The sequence below is a fragment of the Saccostrea cucullata genome, unplaced genomic scaffold, assembly GCF_032062105.1.
Source record: "Saccostrea cucullata isolate Sc308-1 unplaced genomic scaffold, CSIRO_AGI_Scuc_v1 ctg2786, whole genome shotgun sequence".
Lineage (NCBI taxonomy): Eukaryota > Metazoa > Mollusca > Bivalvia > Ostreida > Ostreidae > Saccostrea > Saccostrea cuccullata.
Window position 1 is genome coordinate 15,994 of NW_026934295.1, and position 18,306 is coordinate 34,299.

The window sequence follows — 18,306 nt, forward strand, 5'->3', positions numbered from 1 at the left end:
TTATAAATTTCAGGCAGTTCATTTTTTCTCTGAAATCCCCCCTCCCTTTCAAAAATGGTAATACTTGGTCCCTGTGTTGTTTCATTTTTAAAAATTGTCGTTTTAAGTACTTGTATATGCCACAGGGACTTGCTCCTGGCGTGTAAAAAATATTAATTAAAAAAAAACCAAACGATATACTATAAACTACACAAGGTGTAGTTTATAGTTTATCGTTTGGTTTTTTTTTTAATAAATATTTTTTACACGCCAGGAGCAAGTCCCTGTGTATATGCAAAACTTTCATCCCCCACCTCTTTAAAAATTTCAAGATCCTAGATCCACCCCTGGTTGTAGCAAAAACATGATAAGAATATGTTAACTTTTTAGATCTTTTGAGTCAGGAGTCGGAAAGGCTACGTTTATCGCTAGCCAATATCCGGAATTTATTCGACCAGCTTGATTTATTCTACCATTACCGTGTCAATATGATATCCGGTGATGTGTTCGTTCTGGCCAAAAAAGTCGTGATGATCCGCAATAAATAGATGAAATGCACAGTTTACCGGGAAGTGCTCGGTTTAAGAGTACCCCTGCAGGACGAGTTGATTCCACACAGAAGCCCTCTAATACCGGGGAGGAAATATCCGGGCGGAAAGAGGAAATAGCCAAGAAGGAAAGTCAACAAAAACGTCTCTACTTTTACCAGAGCGAGCTTCAAAACATGGCCCGAGAATTACCGGGGTACATAGAGATCATATCTGTGATAACAGAGAGCAATAATTTGTAAATAAGGGATTTACAATGCATTTCTTTTTTTTTGGGGGGGGGGGGGACTTGAACACTCGCGTGGTTGGGACACCCCTCCCCCATGTTCTCTACCGCAGGGGTACTTCGACATTTTTATACATGCAAATACTGTAAACCAAATTTTATTTGCAACGACTTTATTTAGCGATGAAGACTACTTCGCGACAGGGACCTATTTAGTTTACTAACGGGATAGGCACCTACAGCAAGTCTAGGGATATCTCGTAAGTCGCGGGATTTCGTAAGCCAACTTTTATTAATTATATCTCTAAAGCTATCGCATTTTTAAGATGAGATCCTTTAATTATCTGTCAAAAAATCATTCAAGATTTGTTTTTAACATATATTATACTCCTTATCTTAGTATTAATTTTGTTTTATGCAAAATCAGCACATGCCCTGATCGGCCATATTTCCGAGAAATCATCAATTTTGGTGTTTGTTTTCTTTATGTTTAAATTACATTATTATTATGCTTTAAAATTTATTAATAAATCAATTCCTACACATAAAAGGAATAAATGATTATAATCGGAAAAAGCCCTGTTTACTTGGAATAAACGCAAATTGAAAAACTTGAAGTGCTGTGCGTGATGTTTTGGGTAAATAAACATGGCGATGCAAGAGTTGCCTATCCTGCTAGTATATAGGTCCCTGGCGACGATTAATTTTTGTGATTAGATTTTTTTTTATTTGTAGTTAATAGACATGTAGAGACTTAAACATGTTAAAGGTCTGGTTCGGGTCGAGAAACATTCGCAATAACAAGGCTCTAGCGAACTCCAGGAAAATTTCTCACTCCCGAATAAAAGTTGGTTTACCAGTCCAGTCCAATACGAAAAATCGTAATATTACAGAATATCGTAATATTATTCTTATATTACTATTTTTCGTAATATAGTTATATTACGAAAACTCGTAATATAGCATGTTGTGAGAGACTCTATTACGAGTTTTCGTAATGTAAGACAAAATTAAGCATTGAAAGAAACTGAATGATGTTAAGGAAAATATGACGTCAGAAATACATTATGCCCCAATGGTACTAGTATCACGTGGTCATTTTGGTCAGTGACGTCTATCGAAAAGTATGAAAATGCAAGAAGAAAGTAACAATAGTAATGGGTGAGTGAAAATTTTGTATTATTATTCTTATATAAGAATTTTCCCAGGGATGGGAACAATTTTCCATAAAACTTCAATGTATCCTAAAACTTGTCATAGTGTTCTATAATCCCCGAATTCCCTATATTGTTCCCGAAGTCTACCCTAAAAATCAGACCCTCATCTCCAACAACGAGATGTCACGGGATAAAACTTGTACAACTTTCACTAGGCTCTGACTCTGCATGCACTTGGATCAAATGCATCAAAACAAAGAAAATGCATGCATATCCACGATGATTTGATGAAACCAGAGATGTATAATCTCTCATGAAACATAACAAGCAGGTTGCATCAGAAAAAAGGGGAGTAACTCTTAGAAGAGTTAGAAATTGCTTATATTACGAATTTTAGTAATATTACGATTTTTCGTATTGGACTGGACTGTTTACCATATGATATTTTTCTATGATACACTCATATTGTATCAATTGAAGATCCAAAATTTAACCTAAAGCAATTCATAGTGAGTACTCTGAAAGACTTGAAAGACTTTGACAGACAGTTCTGAGCACCTCAATGGGAAATACTCAAAGAAAAGGAGGATAGATGAAGTATTCAGAATTTATCAATATATTGCTAAATTGTCTTTCACTGTAATTTCAATCTCTTTACACCTGCAATTTAACTTTTTCAACATGTTCATTGGTCACCAAATTGATAAGAATAGGAAATCCCCTTTATCTTTTTTATTTATTTATTTATTTTTTTTTTTTAGAAACAAAATTTGGGACGAAGAAAAAAGAAAGGGTCCATGAGTGTTCCTCTTAAAGCACTTGTAATGTGGAATGCACATTAGAGTTGCGAATTTGTACCATGTATTTTCTGATTTAAAAGCTGTAGGACTTACAATTCAATTATTGAACGCATTTAATCATAATCTGCAATGATGGTAACAATATTTTATATTGAACAGTGTTGGATTATCTTAATTCTAATGGAAATCCAGTGAAAAATAAACAGAAACCAAAGAAATAGTATTAAATATATTATGCTATGTATTAATTATCTTTCAGTAAATATCAGCAGCGACTCCCATACGACCTTCTGTCCGGTCTGGCTAGCTCCCTGCTGGATGGTACCGTGTTTGAAATTGTCCGCAGTCTACAGGAAGTCCAGCAGTTAGAGGAGAGACATCTCCACACACAGCGAGTCAAACTCGTCAATGATCACAAAGGTTAGACACACACAGCGAGTCAAACTCGTCAATGATCACAAAGGTTAGACACATACACACAGCGAGTCAAACTAGTCAAAGATCACAAAGGTTAGACACATACACACAGCGAGTCAAACTCGTCAATGATCACAAAGGTTAGACACATACACACAGCGAGTCAAACTCGTCAATGATCACAAAGGTTAGATACATACACACAGTGAGTCAATCTTATCAATGATCACAAAGGTTAGGCACATACACACGGTGAGTCAAATTCGTCAATGATCACAAAGGTTAGACACATACACACAGCGAGTCAAACACATCAATGATCACAAAGGTTAGACACATACACACAGTGAGTCAAACTCGTCAATGATCACAAAGGTTAGACACATACACACAGCGAGTCAAACTCGTCAATGATCACAAAGGTTAGACACATACACACAGCGAGTCAAACTCGTCAATGATCACAAAGGTTAGACACATACACACAGCGAGTCAAACTCGTCAATGATCACAAAGGTTAGACACATACACACGGTGAGTCAATCTTATCAATGATCACAAAGGTTAGACACATACACACAGTGAGTCAATCTTATCAATGATCACAAAGGTTAGACACATACACACGGTGAGTCAAACTCGTCAATGATCACAAAGGTTAGACACATACACACAGTGAGTCAATCTTATCAATGATCACAAAGGTTAGACACATACACACGGTGAGTCAAACACATCAATGATCACAAAGGTTAGACACATACACACAGCGAGTCAAACTCGTCAATGATCACAAAGGTTAGACACACACAGCGAGTCAAACACATCAATGATCACAAAGGTTAGACACATACACACAGCGAGTCAAACTCGTCAATGATCACAAAGGTTAGACACACACAGCGAGTCAAACACATCAATGATCACAAAGGTTAGACACATACACACAGCGAGTCAAACTAGTCAAAGATCACAAAGGTTAGACACATACACACAGCGAGTCAAACTCGTCAATGATCACAAAGGTTAGACACATACACACAGCGAGTCAAACTCGTCAATGATCACAAAGGTTAGATACATACACACAGTGAGTCAATCTTATCAATGATCACAAAGGTTAGGCACATACACACGGTGAGTCAAATTCGTCAATGATCACAAAGGTTAGACACATACACACGGTGAGTCAAACTCGTCAATGATCACAAAGGTTAGACACATACACACAGCGAGTCAAACTCGTCAATGATCACAAAGGTTAGACACATACACACAGTAAGTCAATCTTATCAATGATCACAAAGGTTAGACACATACACACAGCGAGTCAAACACATCAATGATCACAAAGGTTAGACACATACACACAGCGAGTCAAACTCGTCAATGATCACAAAGGTTAGACACATACACACAGCGAGTCAAACTCGTCAATGATCACAAAGGTTAGACACATACACACAGCGAGTCAAACTCGTCAATGATCACAAAGGTTAGACACATACACACAGCGAGTCAAACTCGTCAATGATCACAAAGGTTAGACACATACACACAGCGAGTCAATCTTATCAATGATCACAAAGGTTAGACACATACACACAGCGAGTCAAACTCGTCAATGATCACAAAGGTTAGACACATACACACAGCGAGTCAAACTCATCAATGATCACAAAGGTTAGACACATACACACAGTGAGTCAATCTTATCAATGATCACAAAGGTTAGACACATACACACAGCGAGTCAAACTCGTCAATGATCACAAAGGTTAGACACATACACACAGCGAGTCAAACTCGTCAATGATCACAAAGGTTAGACACATACACACAGTGAGTAAATCTTATCAATGATCACAAAGGTTAGACACATACACACGGTGAGTCAAACTCGTCAATGATCACAAAGGTTAGACACATACACACAGCGAGTCAAACTCGTCAATGATCACAAAGGTTAGACACATACACACAGCGAGTCAAACTCGTCAATGATCACAAAGGTTAGACACATACACACAGCGAGTCAAACTAGTCAAAGATCACAAAGGTTAGACACATACACACAGCGAGTCAAACTCGTCAATGATCACAAAGGTTAGACACATACACACAGCGAGTCAAACTCGTCAATGATCACAAAGGTTAGACACATACACACAGCGAGTCAAACTCGTCAATGATCACAAAGGTTAGACACATACACACGGTGAGTCAAACTCGTCAATGATCACAAAGGTTAGACACATACACACAGCGAGTCAAACTCGTCAATGATCACAAAGGTTAGACACATACACACAGCGAGTCAAACTCGTCAATGATCACAAAGGTTAGACACATACACACAGCGAGTCAAACTGGTCAATGATCACAAAGGTTTGACACATACACACAGTGAGTCAATCTTATCAATGATCACAAAGGTTAGACACATACACACAGCGAGTCAAACTCGTCAATGATCACAAAGGTTAGACACATACACACAGCGAGTCAAACTCGTCAATGATCACAAAGGTTAGACACATACACACAGCGAGTCAATCTTATCAATGATCACAAAGGTTAGACACATACACACAGCGAGTCAAACTCGTCAATGATCACAAAGGTTAGACACATACACACAGCGAGTCAAACTCGTCAATGATCACAAAGGTTAGACACATACACACAGTGAGTCAATCTTATCAATGATCACAAAGGTTAGACACATACACACAGCGAGTCAAACTCGTCAATGATCACAAAGTTTAGACACATACACACAGCGAGTCAAACTCGTCAATGATCACAAAGGTTAGACACATACACACAGCGAGTCAAACTCGTCAATGATCACAAAGGTTAGACACATACACACAGCGAGTACAACTCGTCAATGATCACAAAGGTTAGACACATACACACAGTGAGTCAATCTTATCAATGATCACAAAGGTTAGACACATACACACGGTGAGTCAAACTCGTCAATGATCACAAAGGTTAGACACATACACACAGCGAGTCAAACTCGTCAATGATCACAAAGGTTAGACACATACACACAGCGAGTCAAACTCGTCAATGATCACAAAGGTTAGACACATACACACAGCGAGTCAAACTAGTCAAAGATCACAAAGGTTAGACACATACACACAGCGAGTCAAACTCGTCAATGATCACAAAGGTTAGACACATACACACAGCGAGTCAAACTCGTCAATGATCACAAAGGTTAGACACATACACACAGCGAGTCAAACTCGTCAATGATCACAAAGGTTAGACACATACACACAGCGAGTCAAACTGGTCAATGATCACAAAGGTTAGACACATACACACGGTGAGTCAAACTCGTCAATGATCACAAAGGTTAGACACATACACACAGCGAGTCAAACTCGTCAATGATCACAAAGGTTAGACACATACACACAGCGAGTCAAACTGGTCAATGATCACAAAGGTTTGACACATACACACAGTGAGTCAATCTTATCAATGATCACAAAGGTTAGACACATACACACAGCGAGTCAAACTCGTCAATGATCACAAAGGTTAGACACATACACACAGCGAGTCAAACTCGTCAATGATCACAAAGGTTAGACACATACACACAGCGAGTCAATCTTATCAATGATCACAAAGGTTAGACACATACACACAGCGAGTCAAACTCGTCAATGATCACAAAGGTTAGACACATACACACAGCGAGTCAAACTCGTCAATGATCACAAAGGTTAGACACATACACACAGTGAGTCAATCTTATCAATGATCACAAAGGTTAGACACATACACACAGCGAGTCAAACTCGTCAATGATCACAAAGGTTAGACACATACACACAGCGAGTCAAACTCGTCAATGATCACAAAGGTTAGACACATACACACAGCGAGTCAAACTCGTCAATGATCACAAACGTTAGACACATACACACAGCGAGTACAACTCGTCAATGATCACAAAGGTTAGACACATACACACAGTGAGTCAATCTTATCAATGATCACAAAGGTTAGACACATACACACGGTGAGTCAAACTCGTCAATGATCACAAAGGTTAGACACATACACACGGTGAGTCAAACTCGTCAATGATCACAAAGGTTAGACACATACACACAGCGAGTCAAACTCGTCAATGATCACAAAGGTTAGACACATACACACAGCGAGTCAAACTAGTCAAAGATCACAAAGGTTAGACACATACACACAGCGAGTCAAACTCGTCAATGATCACAAAGGTTAGACACATACACACAGCGAGTCAAACTCGTCAATGATCACAAAGGTTAGACACATACACACAGCGAGTCAAACTCGTCAATGATCACAAAGGTTAGACACATACACACAGCGAGTCAAACACATCAATGATAAACTTTATGGTAAGACACATGTATTCAAAATCATCAATGACCACAAGTAATCCTTTGGCTTGAAATCTTAATACTTTTGAAATTTCTAGATAGCAAATTGTCACAGTGTCTAGGCATGATTCAATTACTTACCCTACTTTTGATGAGGTGTACTTATTGTGTTATGAAGTGATGGACCTGGCCATGCATTGTGTGACTAACTTATGTAAGAATTATACAATACCTTACTAGGTCTGTATAGTCTAAAAGACAGTAAACTGTAAATTACTAAATACAACTCGCAAGATTAAATTACTCGCCTTTATATTTATGGTGCTGAAATCCATGTAAAATCCCTTTATCAATCGTCCTGTCATGAATTCATGTTCTTGTGATTTAACATTAAAGTGCTCTTTTGTGATAATAGGAACTTGTTAGAAATAAGGAATCTACAGTAGTCAAAAGGACACTAAATTCAAAAGTTAATTGTTAACATTTTAAATATGATAATTTTCACTCTAAGTCTTGTCTCGAGCAAATTTTATATTCTGTTAAAGCATATCAGATATATTTCAACAATTTAACAACTGTTAAAAAAAAGTGGAAATTTATTATATATAAATAAAAAAAACTAACAATTTTCCATTTAGGGATATTGGATTTTTCCATACTGGCATTTGTCATTTAATGTACACAATGAAACAGGTTTTTTTTTAAATAGGCAATTTATTAAGACAATAAAATTGTAAGCAAATAGGTTAGTCAGAGGGAAATCTGAGTATGTCACTAAGAACTGCATTATGTACATGATGAAGGGAACTCACTCTATGGTATATCTAAGGCTGCACCAATCAGAGAACACGAAATTCTCAATTACTTCACAAAGAAAGATCTTGTTCACTCAATGTCCTTAATACCTCATTTTGACATACACAAAGCTTTGAGTGCTTACAATATCTCTGTTGATATTAAATGACAGAGTCAAAGGTCAAGAGTCAAATGCTGCTCTGTTCTTGTCTTGAGATCATTTGCACAACAGACATCAACTTGAAATCCTGGCACCTGTTTCAGAGTACAATCGATTTAATAAAAAATCAAAGAAATTTAAAGTTTGATCCTCATAAATACTACAACACAGGTCATATATATTTTTTAAAAACATTTCTTGTTTTATTTACATGTACAGCACAGAGACATGAGCTGCAAAAGAGACACAAAGAATTACTACAGAGTTGTCAGATGAAGCCTCACAATTTACCCATAGTGGAGGCTCAAATTGAGAGAGAGAAAGAGGTATCAAATACAAATAATTTAATTTTGTTTGTATTCTAGTCTCTCATTGGTTGATTACCAAAAAGGAATGCAAATTATTTCTTGATAACCTGGTTTGGTATGGGGACACACCCCCTCGACAACCAGCTGAATCATCTGTATCCATACAATCACCTCATTTCCAGTCCTTGGAATTCATGGGAAATTCCAGATTGAATAAATGTACTTTTAACTTCAAACAATAGCTCGATCCTACCTCGTGTACACAAACATCATGGCTGCTAGATCTGTATATCATTTATTACTTCCCCTTGTTTCATATCACCTCTGTTACTAGGGATGTATTATTGACCGGCAAATTTGAACTCATAAAAAGCCATACAATTTTACACTCACAGTTGTTTAATTATTTTAAAATTAAATTATAAGACTTTGCAGATTATAAAGCATAAACTGACCCAAACCAGGTTATCATCAAATAATTTGGCCAAGAATTAGAGTCATTCCTTAAATGGATTCGAAATGTTTCAGAAATTTAACTGAGTTTATAAAGAAAAAATATTAATACATAAAAAAATAATGAAACACTGCTTGAGAAGGTCTGGATCTTCACTTGTCATTTTGTATATACTGTAAAACTCAGTTATAACGAAGTCACTGGGACCTGTGAAATTACCTCGCTATATCAGTAATTCATTATAACCGTATAAGAAAGACATTAAATTTATGTAGCTGGGGATCCAAGATGATTTCGCTATATCCATAAATTCGCAATATCTGTTTTCATACTAAATGAGTTTTGCTGTATCCCAGTCTTAGAAAACGAATTAAATTTTGTCTAGTTTTCTGTATAGCTGCAGATCTATAACTCTTTGGTCTGAAAAGAATAGAAAAAATGAAAGGGCTAGTACCAGTCATAGAAAAAAAACTATTAAATTTATAGAGCACAACAAGTTGCCCCTTATCTGGAATAATATTTATTATATTCCAATATAGATATTAGGCTTCAGATTTCTGATGTTTAGGTCTTCAATCATTAGTGAAGATTATAATGTAAGCATCTTATGCTTCTTATTTTCAGACAATGGAGAAGAGGTGTGAAGAAGAGGTGAAGAAGAAGGATATGAAGATAATTATGGAGTTAGATCAGAAGGTGATGGATCAGCAGGTCATGTTAGAGAAGGCGGGAGTTCCGGGGTTCTATGTCACCAACAAGAGCATTGACGTCAGACTACAGATGTATCTCCTGGAGTTTATCACCAGAATGGGACACATGCAGCCACCTTGAAGCTGAGCATTAGGTGGTAGTTGTTTTGTTTAAAGTAAAGAAATCTTTTTGTTGATTTAGAAAAAACAAGAGATTAATGAATTTATTCAAGTTGTTCTCCCTAAGACTTAAGAAAATGGACGTTTTTACATGGGAATAAAAATGGACAAAAACAACTGTAAAACATATGAACATGCATGATTTTACATGTTATAGCACACAGGCTTCTTGCTTAAACTATTCTTCTGTAAAACAAACTTTCGTTAGGGTAAATTGTCATGGCCTGAGAACTAGCATTTAAGAGTAAATAATGATTTCATGAGGAATTGGTTTTTTCGTAACAAGATTTCTAAGAAGTAATTCATGAGAAAATTACATTACATTTCATGATAAACTTAATTTCGCGAATCTATTCATATATGTGCATCGAAAACAAGACAAATTAATCCCTCATGAAAAATTATGGATTTCTTAGTAAATTAAAAAAAAAAAATATCCGAAGTGAAATATAATGTGTGAGCAACATTTTGAGCATTTGAAAACTTACTAGTAATCATCAAGAGACTATATGATATTGAAGAAAAAGTGAATGTTTTTGTCCTTAATATTAAAAACACATTGTATGGTTGATTGGTTTGAGATACATTTCTTCATAATATTGTACACTGTCCATATTTTAAATATATGTTACATGAACATAATCTAAAATGAATTTATAATGTAATAAAATTTAAGATTCTGTTGTTGTACTTCTTTCATCACGCTGAGTGCAAAGAAAGTAAGAAATTTTGCTTGAAATGAATGAATTTTACCAATTGATTAATACCCTGTAAAGAAGTCGGTTCACTTTATGCATAAAATGGCCCTGTAGATATACTAATTGATTTATTAACACTTGATTCTCTATTGAAGCTTTAAAGTAAAGTAGAGAATTGGTACATTCATATCCTTTTAAAATCTTTCTCCTAAAAGTCCAGGGGCCCGTTTTACAAAAGGACTTACGACTTAAGAACAAATTTAATTCTTTTAACTTTAACATATAACTTTTAAATAAACATTATATCAAAAATTATTTCAAACTTTTAAAAAGGAATGTGGTCAGATATTTTTACACTAACAATTTCAAAGAGAAATATTAATTTTGTTTAATATTACACCAATCTGATGTTTTTGGTCTTAGTCGTAAGTTCTTTTGTAAAACGAGCCACAGATCTTGGAGAACTGGCTTTTTGAAATTGCAATGTTCTTGAATTTTTATGTAAACAGGTAAAATTGAGTACTTTCAGTGAAGAAAAATAATATGAGCCCATTTTCTGATCTAAAAAATAAAACATGTCCATTAATCCTCAGAAACAGTTTTATCATTTACTAGTTGCATATTTTAGATCAGAGAGTGCACTCTATATCAAACATCAAGAAATAGCTTTAAAAATTGGCCGTTTTTGTACACTTTTTCAGAATATGAGGAAATCCGCATTTCGTAACGTCATAATGCACTGACTAGCCAGAATATGACGTCATTTTTTATTGATACACAGTCACCGAAGATCTAAGTGATATTTAATGCAAATTACTAAAATTATGCAGTTTCAGTTTTTCAGAAATTCACAGGGCCAAATAAGGCAAAAGTGAACCTTGTTCTTTGAAAGAACAAGGACCACTTTTATCTTATTTGGCAATCTGAACTTATGAAAAACAGAAACTGAATAGTTTTAGTTAATAATGCATTGAATATCACTTAGATCTTTGGTGATTTCGTACCTATAAAAAATGACATAATTTTCAGTCAGTGCATTATGACCACACAAAATGCGTCAATTTCCTCATATTCTGAAAAAGTCTACAAAATCGGCAATTTTTAAAGCTATTTTAATTCACCTGAGCTGAAAGCTCAAGTGAGCTTTTCTGATCACCCATTGTCAGTGGCCCGTCTGTCTAGCTGTCCGTCCGTCCGTCTGTAAACTTTTCACATTTTTAATTTCTTCTCAAGACCACTGGGCCAATTTTCACCAAACTTGGTACATAGCATCCTTGGGTGAAGGGAAATTTAAATTGTTAAAATCAAGGGCTAAGACCCCTTCCAAGGGGAGATAATCAATAAAATACAAAAATAGGGTCAGGTCATTAAAAAATCTTCTTCTCAAGAACCACTGGGCCAGGAAAGATGAAACTTATTTGGAAGTATCCTAGGGAAGTGTAGATTCTAAATTGTTTAATTGATAACCCCGGGGGTAGGGCGGGGCCACAATAGGGAATCTGAGTTTTAGATAGAAATATATAGGAAAAAACTTTAAAAATCTTTTTCTCAAGAACCACTGGGCCAGAAAACCTGAAACTTGTTTGGAAGTATCCTGGCATTTGTAGATTCTAAATTGATCAAATCATGACCCCCAGGGTAGGGCGGGGCCACAATAGGGAATCCAAGTTTTACATAGAAATATATATGAAAAAACTTTTAAAATCTTCTTTTCAAGAACCACAGGGCCAAAAAAGCTGAAACTTATGTGGAAGGATCTTTGGATAATGTAGATTCTAAATTGTTCAAATCATGACCCCTGGTGGTAGGGCGTGGTCACAATTTGTATTACAAAGGGGGGAAATCTTCTAAAGAACAGCATGGCCAGTTTCCCAGGTGAGCGATGTGGCCCATGGGCCTCTTGTTTGATACTTAATATAGAGCGCACCCTCTGATCTAAAATATGCTACTACTAAATGATAAAACTGTTTCTAGGGATTAAAAGACGTTTTTTTTAGCTCACCTCAACGAAGTTGGGGGGAGCTTATGTGATACCCTCGGCGTCAGTGTCGGCGTCGGCGTCCCAGGTTAAGGTTAAGTTTTTGGGAGCAGTTTTCTTTTTAATTACCTCTGTGTCTGATATTGATTAGACATGCATGGAAGATGGTTTAAGTGTGTTTCGTTGTACCAGACAAAGTTTCAGATGCTGCAATTTCAGCAAAGGAATGACCAGGTTAATGTTTTTGGAGCAGGTTAACATTTTTGTGCAGATTTTGGTGTAGGTTTCATTTCCAAGTAACTATAAGCCCTATATTGACCAAAATTGCAGTTGCATGGATGATACATATAAGGATGCATGCTACCGGGCTTGCTTCAGATGCTAAATCTGACCTACATTTTCCGGTTGAGTGAACAAGTAAAAGTTTTTGGTGCAGGTTTCATTTCCAAGTAACTATAAGCCCTATGTTGACCAAACTTGCATGGATGATACATTTAAGGATGCATACTACCAGGCTTGCTTCGGATGCTGAAACTGACCTACATTTTCCAGTTGAGCGAACAAGTTAATGTTTTTGGTGCAGGTTTCATTTGCAAGTAACTTTAAGCCCTATGTTTACCAAACTTGCATGGATGATACATCTAAGGATGCTCACTACCGGGCTTGCTTCGGATGCTGAATCTAACCTACATTTTCCAGTTGAGTGAACAGGTAAAAGTTTTAAGCTCACCTGAGCCAAAGGCTCAAGTGAGCTTTTCTGATCACATTTTGTCCGGCGTCCGTCTGTCTGTCTGTCTTTAAAAATCTTCTTCTCAAGAACCACTGAGCCAGGAAAGATGAAACTCATGTGGAATCATTTTCAGGTAGTGTAGATTCAAGTTTATTCAAATCATGACCCCTGGGGCTAGGGTGGGGCCAAAATGGCCGACCCAAATTTTACATAGGAATATATAGGAAAAATCTTTGAAAATCTTCTTTTCAAGAACCACTGGGCCAGAAAAGATAAAACTCATGTGGAATCATCCTCATGTAGTGTAGATTCAAGTTTGATCAATTCATGACCCCTGGGGCTAGGGTGAGGCCAAAATGGCGACCCAAGTTTTTACATAGGGATTTAAAGGGAAACCTTTTAAAATCATCTTTTCAAGTACTTCAAAGCTATGATTAGTGATATTAATTTGGAATCATCTTCAGGTAGTGTAGATTCTAGTTTGTTCAAATCATGAACTCCTGGGTGGGGTTAAATTCAAGCCCCCCCCACCCCCCCCCCCACTAAACTTTCAGTTCTGATCTGATATGTTCCTTTTCCTAGTCAATGTGCTCAGGTGAGCGCTGTGGCCCCTAGGCCTCTTGTTGGTGCAGATTTCATTTTCAAGGAACTATGAGTTCTTTAATGACCAATCTTGAATAGATGATACATCTAAGGATGCAATTACTACCAGGGCTTGCCTCGGATGCTGAATCTGACCTACTTTTTGTGGATGAGTGTAAATGTTAGTTTTTGATGCATGTTTCATTTACAATAAACTATGAGCCCTATAATGAGCAAACTTGCATGGATGAAACATCTAAGGATGCACACTAATGGACTTGCTTCGGATGCTGAATTTGACATACATTTTTCAGAAAATAGACAAGGTAAAAGTTATGGTTGCAGGTCTATTACCAAAAACTATAAGGCTTATATAACACTGTAAAAACCAAACTTGCACAAATGCTGCATCAAGAGATGAAAACTCTCAAATTTGCTTCAGATGCTGGATTTTCATTACATTTTCATGAAGAAGATCTAGTTAGTTTATTAAATTTTTTATGTACTAGGTCTATTTCAAAGTATCAGATCAAAATTGCTTGAAAATTTTATTTTTTGAATGTATACTTTTTGTTGGTTAATTGTGTGACTTTCCCTTACTTTAAGACAACATTCGTTGAGGTGAGCTCTGTAATCTCTAATTACCTATGTTTTTAGATCAAAGAGTGCGCTGGTATTATTTTTCTTTACTGAAAGTGCTCAATTATTTCTGTTCATCTTAAAATGCAAGAACGTTCCAATTTCATAAAGCCAGTTCTCCAACACCTGGACTTTTAGGAGAAAATTTTTAAAAAGAAATGAAAGTACTAAGTTTCTATTCTATTTCAATGCCTCAAATGGAAAATCAAGTGTTAAACAATCAATTGGTATATCTACAGGGCCATTTTATTAGCTCTTCTGAGCCAAATGGAGCTAATGCTATGGCCATTTGTGTGGTGTGCGTTAACTTTTTAGAAAATGGGCCATAACTCAAGAACCCCTTGGCCAATCAGTTTCAAGTTTGTCACAGGGTATCCTTGGCCCAAGGGCTACCATTTATATTAAAATAAGGGTTGGGACCCTAAAACAAGGGGAGGTAATCAGGAAAATAAAACCAAAGGTACTGGTTGCTTAAAAATCTTCTCCTCCAGAACCACCAGGCAGATTTCACCAAACTTACATACAAGGATCAGGATATGTTGAAGATTGAAATTTGTTCAAGGCATGACCCTGGGGCAAAGGGCGTGGTCTCAAGGTTATTTCAAAGTTGACCTAAATTTACAAATAATAAAAATGTTCATATTTTGCTTACTATAAGGACTAGGATCATCAAACCTTGTAAGTTGATGCATCTTAGGACTTCACATCATGTTAACTCAAAAGTAGGTCACGGTGACCTACTTTGTTAATTTTGTGGGCATTTGTTTTCAAATTGATTTGAAGGCATATTTTGGACACTTTAAGGCCTATGATCATTAAACTTTATAAGTTGATGCATCTTGGGTCCTTGAACAAAGTCAACTTAAAAGTTGGTCACCATTACCTACTTTTTGAACTTAATGACTTATCCTTTTTAAAACATTTAATCCCATTATTTCAGGCACAGAGAGGGTTAAAATCATCAAATCTTGTAAGTTGCTGCATCTTGGGACCTAAAAACATATTCATGAAAAAGTAGGTCACTGTGACCTACTTTTAGAATTTTGCAGACATTTGTTTTCAAATTTGTTTAAAAGGCATATTTTGATTACCTTCAGACCTCTGATCATCAAACTTGGTAAGCAGATGCATCTTGGAACTCTGAAAAATGTAAACAAAAATGTAGGTCTCGGTGACCTTCTTCCGACATTGTATAGCTATATTTAAGTATCTTTGGTATTTATTGGCTTAAAATCATCAAACTTTGTGAATTGATGCATCTTGGGTTTTCGGAGAGTGACGACCAAAAATAAGATCATGGTGACCTACTTTGACATTTTATGGCTATATTTATGTATCTCTAGTACTTATTGACTTAGAATCATCAAACTTTGTTAGTTGATACATTTTGGGTTTTCCAAGAATGTAGACCTAAAAGTAGGTCAAGGTGACCTACTTTTGAATATCTCAAATACTTATTGGCTTAGAATCTCCAATATTACTTTGTCTATTAATGCATCTTGAGTCCTCAGAAAACTTTAATCTTAAAGTAGGCCACTGTGACCTACTCATGTTTTTTTAATAGCTTTATTAAAATATCTTCAGTCCTAATTGGCTAAGAATCATCCAACTTTGTCAGTAGATGCAACTTGGGTGTTAGGATACTTAGGGTTAGAGGCTTCAAATACAAGTGGTTGTACAATTTATCAGAAGAGCGATTCAAGGCCCTTGGGCCCCTTGTTAGCTCACCTGAGCCAAAGGCTCAAGCGAGCTTTTCTGATCACATTTTGTCCGGCGTCCGTCTGTCTATCCGTCTGTCTGTCTGTCTGTCTGTCTGTAAACTTTTCACATTTTTCACTTTTCACATTTTCGACTTCTTCTCAAGAACCGCTGGGCACATTTCAACCAAACTTGCCACAAAGTATCCTTGGGTGAAGGGGATTCAAGTTTGTTCAAATGAAGGGCCAGGCCCTCATTCAAGGGGAGATAATTGGGAATTAATGCAAATTTAGTGGCATATTTTAAAAATCTTCTTCTCAAGAACCACTGTGCCAGGAAAGATGAAACTTATGGGGAAATATCCTCATGTAGTCACGTGTAGATTCAAGTTTGTTCAAATCATGACCCCCGGGGGTAGGGCGGGGCCAAAATGGCCGACCAAAGTTTTACATAGAAATATATAGGAAAATTCTTTAAAAATCTTCTCAAGAATGACAAAGCCATAATTCATCATATTTATATGGGAGCATGCTCAGGTAGTGTATATTCAAGTTTGTTCAAATCATGGCCCCCGCGGGTAGGGCGGGGACAAAATGGCCGACCAAAGTTTTACATAGAAATATTTAGGAAAATTCTTTAAAAATCTTCTTCTCAAGAATGACAAAGCCATAATTCATCATATTTATATGGGAGCTTCCTCAGGTAGTGTAGATTCAAGTTTGTTCAAATAATGACCCCCGGGGGTAGGGCGGGGCCACAATGGCCGAACAAATTTTTAAATAGAAATATATAGGAATTTTTTTTTGAAAATCTTTTTCTCAAAAATTGCAAAGCCATAATTGATCATATTTATATGAGAGTATGCTCAGGTAGTGTAAATTCAAGTTTGTTCAAATCATGACCCTCAGGGGTAGAGCGGGGCCAAAATGGCCGACCAAAGTTGTACATAGAAATGTATAGGAAAATTCTTTAAAAATCTTCTTCTCAAGAATAGCAAAGCCATAATTGATCATATTTATATCGAAGCAACCTCAGGTAGTGTAGATTCAAGTTTGTTCAAATCATGATCCCCAAGGGTAGGGCGGGGCCAAAATGGCCGACCAAAGTTGTACATAGAAATGTATAGGAAAATTCTTTAAAAATCTTCTTCTCATGAATAGCAAAGCCATGATTGGTCTTTGGACTACTTTTGGATTTAAGCCTTCAAGTATAAACCAATTCTGCTTTTTATCATAGCCACATTGCTCAGGTGAGCGATATGGCCCATGGGCCTCTTATTTATACATGTAAAGTGAACCAAGCTCTTTTAATTAGATACATGTTAAGTGTTACCTACATGTAATATGCTTTAATAAAAATTGCATTTATCTCTAGAAGATGAGGTGCACAAAACATTGTAATAATTGTTGACACAAGCATCAAACTAATAAGTTTTTTAATATATGTTGGTGTTATTTCTACAGAAATTCATTTTATATAAAAATTGTCATCAAAATTAAATTATTCATTAAAAATAAAGACTGAGAAAATAGTACAGTATGACTGTTTGAATGCAAAAAGCATCTTCAATGGAGTCATTGAAATTTCTTTCTGGAATATAAAGCATTTGATTACATACATGCACTATAATATTATGCGAAATCAATATATTTTCAAGCCTGTTCATTAATCACCCGAAAATGAAACACTTTATTTATTAACTTTTTTTTAGTTATAACATGTATAGTATTAGATATAACGTTTTATAGACAAGAAATCATGTTGTTGCCAAAAATAATCATTTTGCAGCACGTTTCGGCTTGTAGGCACATTCTAGTCTGTAAATTACCTCTTGAAAAGTTTTCGTTTCATATATAATTTAAAAGAACTGTTTA

General features: G+C 36.1%; 1 protein-coding gene across 1 annotated transcript; it reads left to right on the forward strand.

The window, feature by feature from the left end:
• The first annotated feature begins 395 nt into the window (after positions 1-395).
• On the forward strand, positions 396-18,075 carry LOC134240390 (protein DGCR6-like). Its single transcript, XM_062722485.1, has 5 exons — positions 396-723; positions 2,970-3,130; positions 8,696-8,802; positions 9,863-10,877; positions 17,725-18,075. Exons 1-4 carry the CDS (start codon positions 533-535, stop codon positions 10,067-10,069), a joined length of 666 nt encoding a protein of 221 aa, XP_062578469.1. The 5' UTR covers positions 396-532; the 3' UTR covers positions 10,070-10,877; positions 17,725-18,075.
• The last annotated feature ends 231 nt before the right edge of the window (positions 18,076-18,306 follow it).

What these genes read in the sequence shown, in the direction of transcription:
- LOC134240390 (XM_062722485.1), top strand. Translation starts at nt 533, where the DNA reads ATGCACAGTTTACCGGGAAGTGCTCGGTTTAAGAGTACCCCTGCAGGA. An exon ending in ATGGCCCGAGAATTACCGGG is followed by an intron (nt 724 to 2,969) that starts GTACATAGAGAT and finishes ATTATCTTTCAG; the next exon opens with TAAATATCAGCAGCGACTCC. An exon ending in ACTCGTCAATGATCACAAAG is followed by an intron (nt 3,131 to 8,695) that starts GTTAGACACACA and finishes TTACATGTACAG; the next exon opens with CACAGAGACATGAGCTGCAA.